This window comes from Carya illinoinensis, chromosome 4, assembly GCF_018687715.1.
Source record: "Carya illinoinensis cultivar Pawnee chromosome 4, C.illinoinensisPawnee_v1, whole genome shotgun sequence".
In the NCBI taxonomy this organism is placed as follows: domain Eukaryota; kingdom Viridiplantae; phylum Streptophyta; class Magnoliopsida; order Fagales; family Juglandaceae; genus Carya; species Carya illinoinensis.
The window spans coordinates 10,083,008-10,103,145 of NC_056755.1; the positions used below are offsets into that span (position 1 = coordinate 10,083,008).

A 20,138-nucleotide genomic window follows, 5' to 3' on the forward strand; every position below is an offset into this window, starting at 1 on the left:
GGAATCTAGAGTCAAAAATTGGCTCTCACTAAGAGGAAGTCGTTTGAAAGGGTTTTAGAATAGTCTCTAATAAATAGACTATTAAATTATGACTAAAAGTCGCAATGAAATGGAATTTGCTGTAGCTTGTTTGTCTGGGTTGGTTGAAGGGGTCTTTCACGACCATTTTTTTTATCATCAGTTAGAAAAAGCAGGAACATAAGAACGTAGTAACTAGATGATGCGTTAATACACTAGCAAAGGACTTTCACTATTTGTGGTGATGCATGTCCCTCAGGCACCGGTTGGGATAAAAATGTGACGGTCGAAATTGAGAGATCCGAAACTATTGATTTCAGTGGTGCTACGTGTGATGGAAAACAAGGAGAGAGAGAGAGAGAGAGAGAGAGAGAGAGAGAGAGAGAGAGGCTATGGCATTGGCCGGAAAAGAGGAGGGAGGGAGGAGCCGCAGTTTCAACCCCCATTTGGGCAGAGGAAATGTAGAGATACCAACGTTTGGGTAGAGAGAAAAGAGCAGCAAGGGAGAGAGACAAAATAGAAGACCTACCACAGCTTACCTTAATATGCCGATTGGTTAGAATAAAAGTAAGTTTTTCTCAGCATCTTTATTAGATTGCATACCCTAACAACTGTATCTTTTACAATATATATATATAATAATGGAAATAGCCTTTCGATCAGCTCATATTCATTCACAGGAGTTTTTGTTAATCTTCTGCACTGTTTTGGGTCCCCAACTGCTGCAAGCTGGTTTTCTATCTTCTCCACTGTTTAGGCTTCCCGATTGTAACATCATGAACTGTTGGATTCCCAATAAACTGCCGCACCCTACTATAATTTTCATTCCCAGAATCTAATATATTACATGGATTGGGGGTCTCATGATGGCAGGAACCATCACCTGGCTAAAGAATGCAAAATAAACAAAATTGAAGAAAACTGAAGAAAAATTTAAGGTCGCAGACCATCGAGCCCATCATAGATTTAACCATGCTTGGTATTTGAATCTTGGTGAGGTGCAGGAAGCCTTTGGGCGAGAAGCCGCTTCGTACTCTCAAGGACACCAAAAAAGATTGAGCCGCCTATGCCTATCCACAAAACTCTTGGCTCAATGCCCTGAAATAAAAAGAAATTTAAGTATGGCTTCAAGGTGCAATGGTTTAACAAGTAGGTTAGTAGCCATAAATTTTTATGACTCGAAGAGATTAGAGCAGGAAATTCCTACCTTCAGTAGAGCAGTTGGTCCTTCTTTTCTAACGATAGTTTGAACACAATCAAATATTCCTTTGTACTGGTTTGCAGATCCCTTTGAAAGAATACCATATAATAGCTTTATATCTGACATTAAAATTACCTGAATGCATGGAAAATCTATATGCACCCAATGCATGCATCTGCGAAGATTTATAGAAATTTACCAAGATTAAAAAGGCCAGGAAGCAAATTGGTCTTACCTGAATCATCAACCTTGTCTTAATCACATCAAGTGGAGTAGTTATAGCCCCAGTTAGTGCACCTAAAAAATATTTATATATAACAATAGATAGATTTCATAAAACCAGAAGGGCAATAGAAATTCATGCGTGCAAAAGCATTAATAGGAGGTTAATTCACTTATCAGAAAAAAAAAAAGGAGATTAATTTGAAGCATTGTAAAGAAAATTTTGAAAAAGATAATCTTTCACAAATTCAAAAGGGCATCATCATGAAGATGTCTGAACCCTCCCTCCCCCCCTCAAAATTATATAAATAGTAGGCTAGTAGCCTAGCACACTCTTGCAGGCTGGAAAAGTGTCAAAGAAACAAACTAGCTGGCTGAAACGTCTTGTGTTTCTTCAATACTAGACTTCACTGAAAACTCCTGATTATCCTACTTGCCTACCATAGTTTCTGAAGCTTGAGACTATGGTGCATTACAAAGTTAATGTTGACCACTAAATTCCAGTCAAACCATTAGCTCGAGGGTGCATTTGGTCCGTGGAATAATATCTTGGAATAGTGTAGTTATTCCCATTTTTACGCAGGAATAACTATTCCTTAGTTTGGTTACATTTCTATAAGGAGGAATGACTATTTCTCTGAAAAATGAAAGGGATAGCTATTCCTGAAGCACTGGAATGGCAAAGTTTTAAAAAGCTTTATCTTCTCCAACCTTTTTTTTTTTAAATAAACTTTAAAGTACCTTGGGTGGCCATCCACCCAAAAAAACCATGGAGGTTGGTCAGACCACCCCCAATAACCACGAGTGATGGCCTAGGCCACCCACGTGGCCATTTCAATCTCCAGAAGAACATTTTGGGGGTGGTCCGAGTACCCCCATAGGTTTTTGTAGGTGGCCGGCTTTTGTAAAGTTCTTGCAGATCTCCATAATACCAGGAAACCTACAGAAGTAAGAATGGGAAGAGGAAAAGGAAAATGGTGGAACATGGATATTTTAGGAGTTTTGCTCCGATTTCAATGAGACTCTTATTTGTTGTCACCAAACAAAAAGAATAGGAAAGGAATGGGAGTGGGAATTGGCATTCTAATTCTTTTAGGAGAATACCCGTTTTGCGAACCAAACATACCCTAAATGTAAGAAAAGAAAACTCTTGGATTACTTTTCTAATTTCCTCATTGTGATGCTATTGAAACCCAATCTTAACTACATGTACATGAATTGGGTGTTCCTATGCAGCATTCTAGAGTAGGTGTTGACATGAATGACTCAACAGAATATAAGAGCCAACTCACCTAAATTTGCTATACATAATCAGTTTAAGTGAGGGCTCCAGTTTTCATTTGTAACGAGATGCATTATTTCCTTCAAATGAAAAACGAAAACCCAACAGGGACATTCGATTCTCATAAGATATCTGACTAAGCTGTCAATATTTCCAGCCGTTCATGATGGACATTGCATTACTCAATTCACAGAGAATACAAATCTCATGATCTATTGTCTTTTCTTTCCTCGGACGTGAGAGCGGGGGAGGGGGAAGTGGGTAAATGAGAATAGAATCTGATGTGGACACAGTCGGAAACAAAGTCTCATCCAAAGGAATTCTATTTTATGAGATGCACAAACAATGAATGTATTCATCCTTCTCAGAATAGGTAGACAAGTTTTGATGTAATTACAGAATGCTGGAAAAATGTAAAGCCATTAATCTATCTACAAAGTATCATTACAAGAAAATTTCAACTGATAGCATATGGAAAACGAAATTTACTGTTTTCGTACCGGCAAAAGCACCAATAATGGCATTCTCAGGATCATTTAGATCTCTCTTTGCCTGGCAAAAAATGAAAACGGGTCAAAAGTATCAATTGCGCTCCAAAAACGAAATTAAAACAAATAGAAGCACTACAGCATGCATACCACCAGGGCCTACCATGCCATCATGTAATACCGTTCTATGGTAGGTTCAACAATTTATCCTAACAACATAATCATATATGTCTTCGATAATCACATTCGCTTGCAGTCAAGCTTAATACAGAGAGAGAGAGAGAGAGAGAGAGAGAGAAGCTGACAAAAATTGTAAACAATTTAGATCATACTATCAGTGAGAATGAGAGACTGAAAGAATAGGTCTCTAATAATTATTACTGTGTATAAAATCAACCAAATATAAAGAAATAGGATTCTGGACTCAGAATTTTATAACACAGGCAAAGCACATATTAAAGGTCTGTCGAATGCTAGGCTTTTTTTTAGTCAAATGATAAGCTTACTATTAAATTTTTGCATCAGATATCAGATGTAGATTTTGGTAGTATATGATTTTACAAACATTTGTTACTATTGTTTTTACGATAAGTAGTTAAAGCTATTAACTGCAAATTGAAATCTAAAAATGAACAACTGATGAGGAATATAATCAATACTTTAGCTCTAAGAAAATGTTTATGCAGCCAATTCCTCTCAATTTTTACCTGGAGAGCTCTGCCTTCTAAATTCAACTTGAGTAAGCCTAAATCTGAACTAAACCAGCCCATATAATATTAGGTCTTGTACTCTCACTGTAGGTAAAACTTGGAGGTCAATATTATAGGAGCTCCAAACACTAGATCACAAATACAGCATCTTGTAGTTCGAAATTGCAAACCATCAAATGCTTTGCATATACATTAGCATGATGCACATTCAAAGTGGGAAATGAAAAACATCATCAAATAAAATTATTTTTCCAGAAAGTGCTTAACTTGAAATTACTTGGTAAGGAGCTTACCGCTGCCTTGTAACCAATTCGAAGCTGTTCATAGATGCAAAATTGAATGGCATCAAATGGCAAATCTCGTAATAGGAAAGATCCATATCCCTGAAATCTCAACAAGGCCACATATACAAACGAAACCATAAAAAGGCTGTCAATAACAAAGGCATGCAGGTCACACATCGATGCCACATGTAATGCATATGCAAATAAAAAACAAATCAAGAACTCAGATCCATCCTCTCCTGCAAAGAATCCTTTCAGCCTTTGAACAAGTGTAAGAATATTTTCATAACATGAAAGACATGGATACTTGAATTGTAAGAATATTTTCATAACATGAAAGACATGGATACTTGATTGTGGGCAGGGGGGGAGATGGTGAGGACACACCGCATATAGTCCTTTGAATCCCTCCTTAGAAATAATAAGGCGAACGGCATCAGGAGCTGAAGTAAATTGCCCAATCTGCATCCTTTGCTTAACAATCTGAGAAGTTGGAAAGGAAAAAAAATGGTGGGTTCTAGCAAAGCAGCTCAAAACATTTAAATGTAAGTAAAATGTTTCCTACCTCTGTTGGAACACGAATGAAAGAAGTGGCAAAGCCCCCTACAACACCTGCAGTCTGCATGAAACTCAACAGCCATAATCATTTATACAGCCAAACTATCAGCTATATTATCAAACAACTAAATATATTCAGAGGACCATATAGGACAAAAGACTGAAAATGTATCCTCAATTTTCTTGGAGGATACTGCATCAGATGTATTCATTCACTAGTACAAAACAGAAACTGATATTCTAGACCTCTGGTCCAATGGGAAACCCTTGAGACATTAGAAAGAGTTGTTCACAGAAAATGTGCTCGAGGCTTTGACAAGAGTAATGAACTGTTACAGAGAAATAGGTGGCTGTACCATTGACTTAATGTGTAAAATAGGTGGCTGTACCATTGACAAATTACAGAGAAATAGGTGGCAGTACTATTGACTTAACATGTAAAATAGCTGGCTGTACGCCTGTACCATTGACAAATAGGTGGCTGTACCATTGACTTAACGTGTAAAATAGGTGGCTGTAAATGGACTTTTAGGCCTTTCTATTTCTAGATGGTATAGCAGAGAAATAGGTGGCTGTACCATTGACTTAACGTGAAGATACTTAATGTGTACAGTGTAAACAGCAGCAATCAACTGCTGAAATCATGCTGAAAATGCCAGCTCTCTGTTGTAACTCTATTCTATATAAATGAAAGAAACCAATGGAAAGAGGCATTCACACCTTTTGACATGGTATCAGAGCTTCTATTCTGATTATCATTTCTCTGTGGTCTTAATTTTCTGAGTTACGACAATATTTTTTTTTCTTCTCTTCTCACACGTTAGTGAGTTTCTGAGTTGTGGTGAGTGTTTTCTAGGTGCTTGTGGGGTTGCGACTTGTGGGCTTGTCACCTTGGTGGTTGTTGGTGGCTGCCGGCAGCTGCAGGTTCAGTTCCTCTCTGGTTCAGTTCCTCTCTGTTTCTGGGCAGTGTATTTATTTCCAGTACTTGCTTTGTGGTTTCTGGGCTGTGTCGGCATTTTCTGTTGTCTCAAGCAATGTCTTTTTTTTTGCCGTGAGACTTCATCCTTCTTGTTTTGCCGTGGGCCATTAGATTCTGTTTTATATTTGGGTTGCTGTGGGCCATTTGTTTTCAAGTGGGTCATTTTGAAGTGGGATTTATTTTTGGGTTGGATTTATTGCTTATTTGATCAAGTCTTTTGAAAATACTATTGTTCGCTTTACTGGAAAGAATTTTTCTACGTGGGAATTCAATTTAAGATATTTTTGAAAGGAAAAGAATTATCAAATCATATTGATAGTTCTGCTACGGTTCCCACTTATGAAAAACAATTTGCCCAATGGGAAGTCAATGATGCTAAGGTGATCTCATGGCTATTGGGGATGATTGAGTCTCACCTTGTGACCAATTTTTGTTGTTTTACTACGGCTCAGGCTATGTGGGATTATCTTCACCATATTTACCACCAAGATCATACTGCTCGGAAGTTCCAATTAGAGTTGGAAATTAGTAATTATAGTAAAGGCAATTTACCTATTGCACAATTTTATTCTAATTTTATTAACTTTTGGAGCAAATATTATGCCATTATTCATGCTAAGGTTCCTCCTATGACACTCGCGGCTTTTCAAGCAGTTTATGCTGAGAGTCAACGCGATCAGTTTTTAATGAATCTTCGACTTGAATTTGAGTCCGTTCGAACTGGTTTATTGAACCGTAATCCGGTTCCTTCTTTGGATATTTGTTTGGAAGATTTGTTGCGTGAAGAACAGCGGTTATCCACTTAGATGAGTATGACTTATGAGAAGGTCTTTTCTGAGACTATGAATGTAGCCTATGCAGCACAAGGAAGAGGGAGGAACAAGTTGCAATGTTTCAGTTGCAAAGAATTTGGTCATATTGCTCGTAACTGTCCTAAGAAAATTTGTAACTACTAAAAGAAAGAAGGCCATATCATTAAAGACTGTCAAGTATGGCCTCAAAATCACCAATCCCAAGCTTTTCAGGCTGCTGTTCAGTCCTCTTCTTCTTCTTCTTCTTCTGAGCCACCTACTGTAAGCTCTAATTCATCTGTTCTCACACCAGCAATGGTCCAACAGATGATTGTGTCTGCTTTTACGGCCTTAGACCTGTAAGGTATGGGTACTAACTCAACTTCTTGGATTGTTGATTTGGGCGCTTCTAATCATATGACTGGTAATACAATGGGTCTACATGATGTTTGTAAGTATCGTAGCACGCAAAATATTCAGATCATCGATGACAGTACTCTTCCTATCACTGCTGTTGCTAATTTGGGCTCTTCATCTATCAATGTTTTTGTATCTCCTGGATTATCTACCAATTTGATTTCTGTTGGACAATTGGTAAATAATAATTGTGATATTCACTTTTCTCGTGGTAGTTGTCTTGTGCAGGATTAGGTGTCGAGGATGGTGATTGCGAAGGTGCCTAAAGTAGGACGTTTATTTCCCTTACAGTTTTCTATTCCTAATGTTGTTTCTCTTCCTTGTACGGCTACTGCCAATACCAATGAAGTCTGGCATAAGAAATTAAGTCATCCTAATTATATTGTCTTGACTCATCTTATGAAACATGGTTTTTTGGGCAATAAAAATTCCTTTTCTTCTTCTCTTGTATCTTTTGATTGTGCTACTTGTTGTCTTGGTAAAAGTAAAACCTTACCTTTTCCTGTGCATGGTAGTCGTGCTTCTAACTGTTTTGAGATTGTGCATACTGACGTTTGGGGTGTAAGTCCTGTTATTTCTCATGGTCAATATCGTTATTTTGTGACGTTTATCGATGATTATAGCCGATTCACTTGGATATATTTTCTCCGCTCTAAAGCTGGCATGTTTTCTGTCTTTCAAAAATTTGTTGCGCTTGTTGAGACGCAGTTCAGCACTTGTATCAAAACTTTACGCTCCGACTCAGGGGGGAGTACATGTCTCATTCTTTTCAAACTTTTCTTCAGCAAAAGGGGATCATTTCTCAACGTTTTTGTCCTTATACTCCTCAACAAAATGGAGTCACTGAGCGTAAGAATCGTCATCTCTTAGATGTAGTCTGTATTTTGTTGATTGATTCTTCTATACCTTCGAAGTTCTGGGTAGAAGCTTTATCTACTGCTGTCTATTTGATCAATCGTTTGCCTACTGACACACTAGATTATGATTCTCCTTATTTTTGATTATTTGGCACATCTCCTGATTATCAATCCTTTCATACATTTGGGTGTATTTGTTTTGTTCACCTGCCACCTGTTGAGCATCACAAGCTTGCTGCACAGTCTGTTATGTGTGCCTTTATGGGATATAGTCCTACTCAGAAATGATTTGTTTGTTATGATGCTCATGCAAATAAATTCCGAATATCATGAAATGTGATTTTCTTCGAAAATCAATATTTCTTTCAGTCTCAGGTTATTTCTGATCCTCCTATTATTCTTCTTCCCACTTTTGATGATGTGTCTTCCTCTATTAAGCGATTTCAACCAAGTATGGTGTATCATCTTCGTCTTTCTCCTTCTTCAACGCCCCTTCCAGACACTGATCCGTCATCTGATTCTGCGGTTCCTATACCTCGGCACTCCACCCGAGTTACACATTCACCAGATAGGTATGGTTTTCCTCACATCTCGCTTATTGCCACTCTCGACACTATTTATGTTCCTCACTCTTATACTCAGGCATCCACCCAAGCATGTTGGCAGCAAACCATGCAAGAGGAAATCCAAGCTCTTCAAGACAATCACACTTGGGACATTGTAATTTGTCCCTCTAATGTCAAACCTATTGGTTGTAAATGGGTATACTCAGTCAAGTTTCGAGCTGATGACTCACTGGACAGATATAAAGCCTGTCTCGTGGTTCTTAGAAACCAACAGGAGTATGGTATTGATTATGAAGAGACATTTGTACCTGTTGCCAAAATGACTACTGTATGGACTATCTTGGCACTTGCTGCGTCGCAAGGGTGGTCTCTCCGGCAGATGGATGTGAAGAATGTTTTTCTACATAGGGATTTGAAGGAAGAAATCTATATGTCCCCACCTCCCGGCATGTTCGCTACACTTTCCTCAGAGGTTTTTCGGCTACGCCGATCCTTGTATGGACTTAAACAGGCTCCACGTGCATGGTTTGACAAATTTCGCTCTAACCTGCTTCCTTTTCATTTTACTCAGAGTCAATTTGATTCCTCTCTTTTTCTTCTTAAGACTTATGCAGGAATCGTATTGCTTCTCGTATATGTCGATGACATTGTGATTACTGGCTCCGATACTGAGTTAATTAAGCAATTACAACAGCATCTCAAGACCTCTTTTCACATGAAAGATCTTGATCCCCTGCAGTACTTTTTTGGCCTTGAGGTGCAACTTACTCCAACTGGTATATTGTTACACCAACACAAATACACGCAGGATGTTATTTCATTGGGTGGCTTTCAATCGGGTAACTCTGTTTTTACTCCCTTGGAGATAAATCTTAAGCTTCGTCAGGAAGAAGGGAAACTTCTATCATATCCATCTTTGTATCGGCAACTTGTTAGGAGTTTGAACTATTTGACAATTACTCGTCCTGACATTTCGTTTGCTGTGCAGCAAGTCAATCAATTTATGCAGGCTCCTCGACATCTTCATTTAGCTGTTGTCCATAGCATTATCAGATATCTGAAGGGGACCACTACACGCGGGTTGTTCTTTCCTAAAAAATCCTCCTTACAGTTGGTAGGGTATAGTGATGCTGATTGGGCCAAATGTGCGGATACTCGCCGCTCTGTTACTGGCTGGTGCATGTTCTTAGGCAATGCACTCATTTCTTAGAAGAGTAAGAAGTAAGACAGAGTTTCCAAATCCTCTACTGAGTCTGAGTATCGTGCTATGTCTTCTGCATGCTCTGAGATCACATGGCTTCGTGAGTTATTGGGGGAACTTGGTTTTCCTCACCTGGATCTCACTCCTCTTCATGCTGATAATACCAGTGCTATTCAGATTGCCACTAATCCTGTCTTCCATGAGCGTACGAAACATATCGAAGTTGATTTTCATTCCATTCGTGAATCCTTCGACAAACATATGATTACTCTCCCTTACATTTCCACTTAATGCCAAACTGCAGAAATATTCACTAAAGCTCTTTCTCGGCACTGGCATCAGTTCTTGGTTGACAAATTGATGCTTCTTGATCCACCAGCATCAATTTAAGAGAGGATGTTACAGAGAAATAGGTGGCTGTACCATTGACTTAATGTGTAAAATAGGTGGCTGTGTCATTGACAAATTACAGAGAAATAGGTGGTTGTACCATTGACTTAACATGTAAAATAGGTGGCTGTACCATTGACAAATAGGTGGTTGTACCATTGACTTAACATGTAAAATAGGTGGCTATAAATGGACTTTTAGGCCTTTCTATTTCTAGATGGTATAGCAGAGAAATAGGTGGCTGTACCATTGACTTAACATGTAGATACTTAATGTGTACAGTGTAAACAGCAGCAATCAACTGCTGAAATCATGCTGAAAATGCCAGCTCTCTGTTGTAACTCTATTCTATATAAATGAAAGAAACCAATGGAAAGAGGCATTCACACCTTTTGACATGAACTAACTCAGTGTTATGTGCCTATCTTTGTGTTGTGACAAGCCTTAATAAATTAATTAATGAGAAAAACTAATCAGTCATGTGCCCAGGCCAATCCAATATATTCATGATAAAATAAATTGAAGAATCTCTTACAAAATGAGCTGCGGCACTAAGATTTTCAGGAAAAGTCTTTAACAATTTCTGTTTTGTAGGTTCGTAGACCCCAACAAACAAAGCAGAAGCCCTGCAAATAAAAGAATATTATCAAAACAACTTAGAAATACAAAGAATAATCTTTTCTTGTAGCTTCTGAATCAAAAAAAAAAAGGAAGGAAAGAAGCTGCACAAGAACTACAGTTCTATCAAGAAACAGGAGTGATGGTTGTTAGAGGACATGTCATATCCTTCCAGTCAACAAGAGAGGACAAAACACCTAATAAGCCTGTTAATGAATACAATTTAAAGGATTGAATTCACTCTTTCTTATCAGCATAAGCTTTTGGGACAATTAATGGGTTAACATGGTAATAGAGCAATGGTATTAAGTTTGAACCCTTCCTCTTCCCTACCTCCCAATTAAAATGATAAACTTCTTTCTTAATAAGTGGATCCACTGGAAGTTTGGTTCCATACGTGAGAGGGAGTGTTAGAAAATATAATTTAAATTAATACATTCACTCTTTCCCATCGGCTTAAGTTTTTAGGGTAATTTACAAAATCAAATGAAGTGATAGTCACAACATGGTGAATGGGGACTTCGTGAGCAAATTAGAGAAAAACCCCAAGAGATTTTTCTTGATCTGAGGGAGGGAAGAACCTATGAACGGGCAAATTAAATGTAATGACCACAACCTTAAAGCCCACCTCACATTACCTGTTGCATGTACATCAAGAATCACAAAGTTAATGCTAAAGTAATTGTTAGTTTGTCTAATTTTTTTATGAAAGAAATTCATCACACCGACCACATGATTGTTGGTAGACTACTGCAGAAAAGTGGTCCTTGTGTGCCCAGAGTAGAAAATAAAGCAGTATACCGCCATATGAGTGTTTCCTAATATAATCAACACTGAGCTATGACATAAAGAGACTTCTACAAGCATAAGAGGGTGCTGGTGACATCATAGAACTAGAACCAGGATTGTGAAAGATAAAGCACAATACAAAAATCATAAGCACTTCCTTACATATTGTACATTAAGAAAGATGGTCAAATTACTTCCACAATGGTCATTTACTGGCAATATGGAAGGATCCAAGTTAAAACGTAAACAGGAGCTAATAACTATCACATCCAGACACCAAAACAGATAGATGCAAACCCAGAATACCCCTTCATTCTCATGCAAAAGTCGATTCCATTACATTTCACAATTATTTAAATGCATTAGACTATCTCTAAGGATGACAAATAATAATTTCATGATCTATAATAGATGACACAACACACTTACGGCATATACCATGACAATTGAAACAATAATCAAGGAAGCTCTTATTATCTTTTAATGAAGCTTCATAATTTAAAAAGCAAACAAACCTGTTCAAAGGGAATGACCGGAGTAGTTTTTCAGCTTCAAAACTCGGAATTAAGGTTGTGCAAACCCAGTTCATAAGTAACATAAAAAAAAGGATATACAAGAACAAATAAGGATACTGATATATGAAGTTATGAACCCTAAAAACTAAGTAAATTTATGCGCTTTAAAGGGCACTTACGGTAGGACACCGGTAAGATTTCCAGTCAACCCAGAATAAAGGCCATTCAAATCTATTTTCCCACCACCATGCACAGCCTGTAACCAGAGCACAATATTTAAATTTAAAGACACCCTGGTAAACAATCTGCATGAAAAACACCCATGCAAACCAAAAATCAAAAAAACTATATAACCACCCCCCCCCCCCCAACCCAGAAAACAAAAAAGAAAGAAAGAAAAAAGAAAAAGGAAAGTAATAACTTCAAAATAGCCAAAGGCAAGCTATTTATCCCAAGCTTATAACATCCTAAGCAAGCAACACACCATGTGGAATGACAAGAGTTCTCTTGATGTAGAAACAAGAAGTTACAATGCTATACCCATTTTTTTATAAGTAAGAAAAAAATTATTTAATCAAGCAAAGCCCAAATACACAGGTAGCATACAAGAGGAATAAACCTAGTTACCGGCTACTAGCAAAGAAAGAAGCAAACGGGTCATTGAAATTAGCCCCCTCTAATACAATGGCCTTAGCCCAAAGTAACAAAGATTGATAAAAGAAAGCTCTAATACAACACCCCCCCCCCCCCCCCCCCCCCCCCAAAAAAAAAAAAACAAAAGTTCTCAAATTTCAAAGCATCATCCATTCCTCTTGTTCCATATACACCACATCAGACATACAGGCACCATTTTATATAAAGCTAAGATGTAATTGCTAAGTATTTCTGATGCGGGCAACCTTGTGTTGCTCACCCTCATATTCTCTTGTTCTATCTAAAATCTGCATCATTCCTTGGCCGATAATAAATCAAGACTTTAAAATTATATCAAATTGATAGTTTGAAAATATCAAAGAATGTTTCAAAGTTTTACTTTCGGAGTGTGAGATTGCATCCATAATCTCTTTGAATAATTGGATGCGTACCAAGTAATTCTCAGATTTCTTTGTTTTCCAGCATGATTTAACATTTAATCATATGTCACCATATAAACCTCTAGTGTTAAAAATGGTTAAATTTATTCTAAAAAATACCTCCAGTATGGAAGAATTAGTTCATGGATTTTAAAGGCATTAGTAATTCTTATGATACAGGGTATTAAATAAGAAATCATGTAAATTAATCTCGAATCCTGTATATATTTCTCTCGACTTTTGAAGTTATTTTCTTTATCCATCCATTTGATTATGACTAACGATCATTTAAAAGTACAATTAATCCTCTGTATTTTAGACCACCAAGTCAGAGAAATCCTGACTTGGCCACTGCATGCAGATGCTTAACAAAGGGGCCAGGACATAGCAGAACAATCCTGTGGTCAAGACAAGAAGGATAAAAGAAATTCAAGACCTCATAATAGTTTTATCTTTGATCACATGCCTGATAAAAGAATAGAGGTGCAACTCAACTTAATGACATCTCTATTTGACATTGCATCAAAATATAGGCATTAATGAAGGAACAATATCTAGATCCATATGTCCTGCCAAAAACTTAGCATTTGTACCAGTAACATCAAAAAATACATTCCATAATCTTCATTTAAACATCAACTATAATTTAGTATGCATAGATAACCTACCTGCAGCCGTGTCTTTATTGTATCAATAGGGTATAAAGCAGCCTCAACAACAACACCGGCTGCACCACCAGCTATAACACCCTCTGCAACATCCACCCCCACATTCCTTAGAAACACTTTTTCTCTTAGAAACTAAACATTGAATGTGAAAGATTTATTCTTACTAGAACTTTTTCCATTCAGCGTAATGAAAGAAATTGACAACACAAAAGAAGGAAAATTCTCCGCCCTCTCTATCTGTAGTCTGTATAAGGTCTGGAAGAGCAAAGGCCTTTGGTGTTCCCTCGTGTCATCACCAGAAGGCCTTACGACTAGCCAAGATGCTTTCCATGTCCCCTCAAGCATAATTTATTAAAGAAATAAAGAAAAAATTGTTCTTTTTTTCCCCAAAAACTCATTGATGAGCATCTATGTATTCCTTTGCTAACATAGGGTATTGGTTAATCCTCATGCGCTTTCTAAACATGTATGGTTGATTAGACAAGATTGCTAATATGGGTTAAGAGTAAAAACAGCATAATTTATCTTCGCACAACTTGCACAACAAATTCCAAACCACTTCAAATAGAAAGCATGTTACTGCTTTTCCTATTTGAGTAATGCTACCGGAATAAAAAGATTTCACAAAAGTAAGCTCACAAATTAACGAGACTTCAATTAATACGTTGGATCTACTTTACAATAAATAACTTTACACCACATCAAGCCATGTCAGTTTGTGAGTTTACTTTTGTGAAATCTTTTTGTGGCTAAAGCATTTCTCTTCCCGTTTTCTGGTTATAAAACTTTCATTATTGCTTTTCTATTTTCTTTTTAACCAGGATTAATCTATGAAAAGTTACAACTAAAAGCTCGAAAGAGGGAAAGAGATAGAAACCATGCAACCTAATTTTGAAACCTGAGATGAGTCACTTAGTTTAGAGAGAGAGAGAGAGAGAGAGAGAGAGAGAGAGAGAGAGAGAGAGAGAGATCTACTACAGAAACTTAATGCAATTTTTTTTTTTTTTTTTGTCGGGGAACCTCTCCAAGGCAGGGCCCTTTCACCCCTACAGAGTAAACCTCGGTCCCGTGCACCATACCCTCAGAAGTTTCTCTATATGGAATTGGTTAAATCGTTTGCTTTTCAACAGGGGGTGTGGCCCCAAAGGATTGTTTGCACCCATGAGGTGTTGAACCTTGGACATTGAAGGGGGTGAGACCCCAAAACCAAGGCCTTCACCACTTGGGCCAACCCCTTGGGGTTAACTTAATGCATAATCTTAGTGTTCATACTTCAATGATCCAAAGTAGTTACCTGCTTGAGAAAACAAATATTATTCATATTCTAAATATATTTTCCTGTAATGACATAATATATGCAATTTTCATTACCTCTATGAGAATATAATTGTACCATTGAACATCAAATTATTTCCAAATTAAATTTGGTTTCAAAATGATACATTTTAAATTAGGGCCCTTCATAATATTGATCAACTCATGTTTGAGCTTCAGTATCATTCTTAGTCGCCCCAAAACAATCATGACCCTTGCCAATATTCTTCAACAACAAATTTTGAGCATACCAAAGAAAGTACGAAAAAAGTCAAATGGCTTTTCTTCTCCCATGCTAACTGATGCAAATGACTTCTTTCTTTCCAGCAGTGAGTTCCGCATTTTCCTGTCACGTGTATCTGCAAAACCATATCACCTGTTCAAAAAAGAAGTAACAGAGTGCAATAAAGATATCACTGATGTAACAAACAAAATAATTCCAATCACATCAATAGATGGATTGAACAAAATATGAGATTGTGATTAGGAGTCTCCCTAAACCAAAAGGATTTAATTCCAATTCATGCTCTTTGTTCTTTAATTCGCTTAGTCTACCACCAGAAATTGGCTGAATCATCAAGATACATGGCATCCTTATTCACCAACACCTCCTCAGACATAAAATAAACATGCTTGTTTAGTCCTAAAGATTATTCAATGAAAGTGGGAAAAATCTCATGATTGGTAACCAGAAACTGGACTACATAAGTACCCGAGGCCAATTTCGTTCTGTTCTCCATAAACAGTTTAAAATCCCAGGCCACGAGAAACAGAAAACAACATGAAATTGGGTTAAGGATGTTTTTGGAAAATGCATTCTGAAGATTAAAAGAAACACATTTCAAACAAAGAATTCAATTGTTATTGTGGTTTAAGAAAAGCCAATCACTGTAACAAGAGGGAAATTTAACCACTAAGAACGACATTGTTTTGATGTACAACAAGACATGGCCCTACATTCCATATACCCCTCGATAGAAATAGTAGATTGCAGATTGAAAAAAGTAATTGAATTTAAAACCCAATTAAATAAGATAATGAAACTTATAATGTGAAGGACTCTGAATATGAAGATACTTTATCACAATGAGATCCCATAACAGTACAGAGTAAAATCGGCATTCAGCTAGAACATGCCATTCTCAAAAAGTAGGCAATGTAAGATATGAAATGAAACATTTACTTTAAGATGTGGTATTCTGCAGTAATTGAGAAGTATATTTTTTAAACATTATTCATTGTACATAAAGTGGTTAAAGGGTGGCATGAGGAAGAAATGGTATCAGAATGTCAATGATATTAGAATGTTGAACAATTATACTTGCAAGCTGAGTCCCATATACAAGTTGGTGTGAAGAAAATACTCTCTACACCACTAATATCGTAAGATTTGATTTGCAAAAATAATAATAATAATATTAAATTTCTCTTAGAAATTAAATTCTGCTATGTCACCGGTGTGGAGGGTGTGTTCTCCATACGGTTTGCAAGTAGGATTCTAAAATGTTAGGTTACACAAAAATCTTGAAACCTATGCAGTTGGCTCAATTAAAATGGATGGCAGATTTCTTTTACAGAATAAAAAAACAAATGGACAATTATCCTTTATCCACCTGTGACTGGATAAATTTGATTCTCTAATATATGAGTTTAAAAAGTTTCATTTCACCAAGGCACGTGCTTCAAAATTTTTCTCATCCACAGATCCTAAAATTCGCATGTTGTAGTCATGTTCCTGGGAAGAAAGCTCAAAAAACACGGCAGCTAATAGCAAACTCATTAACAAAAATCCGAATTGATATCGACCTCAATTAGAAAAATGTATTAGCCCCAAAAAGAATGAGCTTTAGGCCGTCAAAAGGATCCTAAAAAGGAAGAAAACAAAAACGAACATATTAGAATCACTAGAGCATTTTAGCCGAGATAACGATGCCATGTTTAAACATATGTATCCATTAGCTGCAGTAAAACCATAAAAACCAACGTTGCATTACAACATAAATTACGAAATTATCATTGAAAACACATTCGCGTAGAAAACCGTATACAACTAGATATTCAGTAGTTGGGTTACCAAATGAAGCTGCCGAAGAGCTTTCGGCATCGGCGGCAAGCTTAATAGGACCCATTTAACGTCCCCAAACTCCACCACCGCAACAACTCGAAATGTGCACACTTCCAAACCACTGTCACTGTTCACATTCCATAAAGAAAAAACAAAAACGAATGTCATTTTGGGGATATAAGAGGCAGAACCCAAACGGTCAACAAAAACCACCAAAAAAATCAGAGTCAATTTATGCAGTTTTTCTGTGCGAGTAAATTTGGAAGTTTCGTTGAAATAAGTGTGAGCGTGTGACTGTGTGCGTACGTCAGAGAAAGACCAGAGAGCAGAGGCAATGACTGCGTTATGATCAGAGGGAAAGGGATGACTATGGTGTCCAAGAGAGCTTTTTTTTTTCTTTTTTTCTTTTTTTTAATTTTGCTACTCATAATGTTTTTATTTACTTTTTTGCTCAGTTCTTATTTAAAAATAAATAAATAAATGGCTTCTCCTATTCATCGTCCATAATTTACACATTTAGCAAGAAAAAATTAAAAAAAATAAAATAAAAATAAATATAATGTATAATATATAAAAATGATTAGTATAATTTTTTCGATTTAATTCTTATTAATTAATATCTAAATTTTATTTTTAATTTTTAATAATTTTCTCGTGCTAAATATCTAAATTTTATTTTTAATTTTTAATAATTTTCTCGTGCTAAATATAATTCCATATTATTTTAAATTATATTTAAGATTTTCCTATAAAAAATAATTTATCCACTAATTCAAGATAAATTATAAATATAGAGATAAACTTATGAAGCAAGACTTTTACAATATTTATGAGATCAATTTCATGTATCTATATTTCTTTCGTCACATACTCACAGGTCGAATAACTTAAGTAAGTATAGTTTGGATAATGAGATGAGATTATATAGTTTTATATGAAAGTTAAATAAAAAAATATTATTATTATTTTAAAATTTAAAAAAATTAATTATTTATTATATTTTATATAAAAATTTAAAAAAATTATAATGATGAAATGATATAAAATTACTTATGTTCCCAAATTAAGCCTCTAGAAATATTGCATCACGTATTTCTTATTTAATGGATCAGTTTCAACTAGAATTAGATCTACACCAAACAGAATATAAAAAGGAAATTATTGATAAAATATGAATTGGTTTGACCAAATTTTTGATCCATTTCTTCCGACGGGAATTAGATGCTATCTACTTTATTGGGACGGAGACATTCCTTAAGACAAATTCAAATTAATTTTCCAGGATTTTCGAGGAAAAAAGTGTCTGTTTTCAAACATCTCCACCAAAGCACTGGATACAAAAGATCATGTAAATTTGTTGCAGAGTTTTTTACTTGCGTGGTTGAAGTTCCCTTTTTTTTTTTTTTTAATTTAATTACATAGCATCTAATTCTGGATTATTTACTACCACACCAGTTATAATTACATGGTTGTATATAAACTGATATCAACATGATATATCTTGTGTAACGTTTGTGATCGAAGATTTTTAGCAATTATTGTAGAAAAATGAAGAACAAAATATGGATGAAAATCGAACATAAAATCGACAATATAATAATACTCTCGTGAGAGTATTTGTTCTACAAGTTAGTGATAGGTAAAGAAAATTGAGTGCCTTTATTGTGCACTAATAATTATCTGATGGGCCCCAAGGCAGATCAAGTCTTAAGGATCAATTACAAGATTAAGAGCCACGAAGATTAAGGGAGCAATGCAAGAATTGGTGCAATCCAATTGGGATGAAACTAGCAAGAGCCCAACACACATGATGGGCTTAAAAGAATGAGAACCAGTTTTGATCCACTTGATCCAAGCTATGGAAGACACGACTTGAGCCGATTGTTATTAAAGACCATGGACTTATTTATTTCATTGAAATGATTTATTTTATTAGTAAAAGGAATTATTCTAGAATAATTGGGCTTGGGAGATGTCTAGCCCATATGTCTTATTTCTAATGAACTAGGGTTTTTGGGAAGGCCTTGTATTTTGGCCAAGGGCATATTTGAAAAGTTATTAATTTATGTGAACTAGGGTTTTAGAAGTTACTGTAGCGCGGCACTGTTCACGCTACAGTACCCGCGGCACTATTCCTTTAGGGTTTTGAGAATTGTTTATTTAAGGCACTTGTAGCCTCATTTGAGAGGTAAGACATTTTTTATTGAATTTTCATTGTGAGTGAGTTTTCTCCTCGTGTTCTTAATTGAACTCTTGAACTTATCAAAGGTAAATCACAACCTTTGTGACGTTCCTCCTTGTAATTTGGGTTCTTGAGACGGGATTTCATTGGGTCTAGATTTTAATATAATCTAGGTTCTTGGAACGAGATTTCAACGGGTCTAAATTCTCCATCCATAGACTTGAGTTTGGTGTTCTTGGGTTTGTTTTCCAATATTGTGTTGGGTCTCAAAGCGAGTCGATTGGGGTTCACATCATTATCCCTATTTATAGGTCATGAGACACTAGTTAACAAGGATGATCACAACTATTAGTAATATAATGGTTAATAAATGATACAATTCTAAACAAGTGACACAACCGTTTGACTAAATCAAAAGGTTGTGTCTTTTGAAACTTCCTTAACCATCACCCACATGGAAACCATCACCATGGAGACGGTATCATTATAAAAAGTATACTGTTTGGTGACTACATTTTTAAAATTACAATTGCCATGGTGATGATAATGAGGATAGCAATAACATGGCGATAACCGTATAATTCTAATTATATAACAATACATATATAAGAACTAGAATGGTAGTGGCTGGCAATAGCTATAGCCTATCGACAACATGTGTAGAGTAACTTGCTATCACTTAACATATATGTCGTCAGTATATCGGTTTGTTGCTTGTCTCCCTCTTTAACCTCCGTGCGTGGTGGGTATCAAGATGGATTTGAGTGTTTTTAGTTGGTATTGTTGTAGATCTAGACAGATGCCTTAGATCTAGTTATTTGATGGCAATGGTTTTTGGTGTTCCGAGCACGGCTGGGCTGATGTTGGTATTTGGTGGGATGTACACATGTAGCACACACTATTTTTTAATTTGGTTTGGTTTGTATATATGGGTATGATTTTTTATTTTT

At 36.2% G+C, this 20,138-nt stretch overlaps 1 protein-coding gene across 5 annotated transcripts; it reads right to left on the reverse strand.

The window, feature by feature from the left end:
* Positions 1 to 553: 553 nt before the first annotated feature.
* On the reverse strand, positions 554 to 17,431 carry LOC122307201 (S-adenosylmethionine carrier 1, chloroplastic/mitochondrial-like). 5 transcript variants are annotated; one of them, XM_043119906.1, is made up of 14 exons: positions 17,313 to 17,338; positions 17,016 to 17,133; positions 16,748 to 16,806; positions 15,193 to 15,300; positions 13,628 to 13,710; positions 12,066 to 12,142; positions 10,500 to 10,590; positions 4,771 to 4,824; positions 4,593 to 4,688; positions 4,215 to 4,304; positions 3,224 to 3,275; positions 1,455 to 1,516; positions 1,226 to 1,354; positions 554 to 1,116 (listed from the first exon to the last, which is right to left on the reverse strand). In XM_043119906.1, the coding sequence occupies exons 4-14, from the start codon at positions 15,281 to 15,283 to the stop codon at positions 985 to 987; spliced, it is 957 nt and encodes a 318-aa protein (XP_042975840.1). In that variant the 5' UTR covers positions 15,284 to 15,300; positions 16,748 to 16,806; positions 17,016 to 17,133; positions 17,313 to 17,338; the 3' UTR covers positions 554 to 984. The 5 variants fall into 5 exon arrangements, with proteins under 5 accessions (XP_042975840.1, XP_042975839.1, XP_042975838.1 ...); XM_043119905.1 differs by lacking the exon at positions 16,748 to 16,806 and having other exon boundaries at positions 1,226 to 1,306; positions 17,313 to 17,431; XM_043119904.1 differs by lacking the exon at positions 16,748 to 16,806 and having other exon boundaries at positions 17,313 to 17,431.
* Positions 17,432 to 20,138: the final 2,707 nt, after the last annotated feature.

What these genes read in the sequence shown, in the direction of transcription:
- LOC122307201 (XM_043119904.1), bottom strand. Translation starts at nt 17,070, where the DNA reads ATGGGTCCTATTAAGCTTGCCGCCGATGCCGAAAGCTCTTCGGCAGCT. An exon ending in TCATTCGTGTTCCAACAGAG is followed by an intron (nt 4,689 to 4,770) that starts GTAGGAAACATT and finishes CCAACTTCTCAG; the next exon opens with ATTGTTAAGCAAAGGATGCA. An exon ending in GATTCAAAGGACTATATGCG is followed by an intron (nt 4,305 to 4,592) that starts GTGTGTCCTCAC and finishes TTGAGATTTCAG; the next exon opens with GGATATGGATCTTTCCTATT.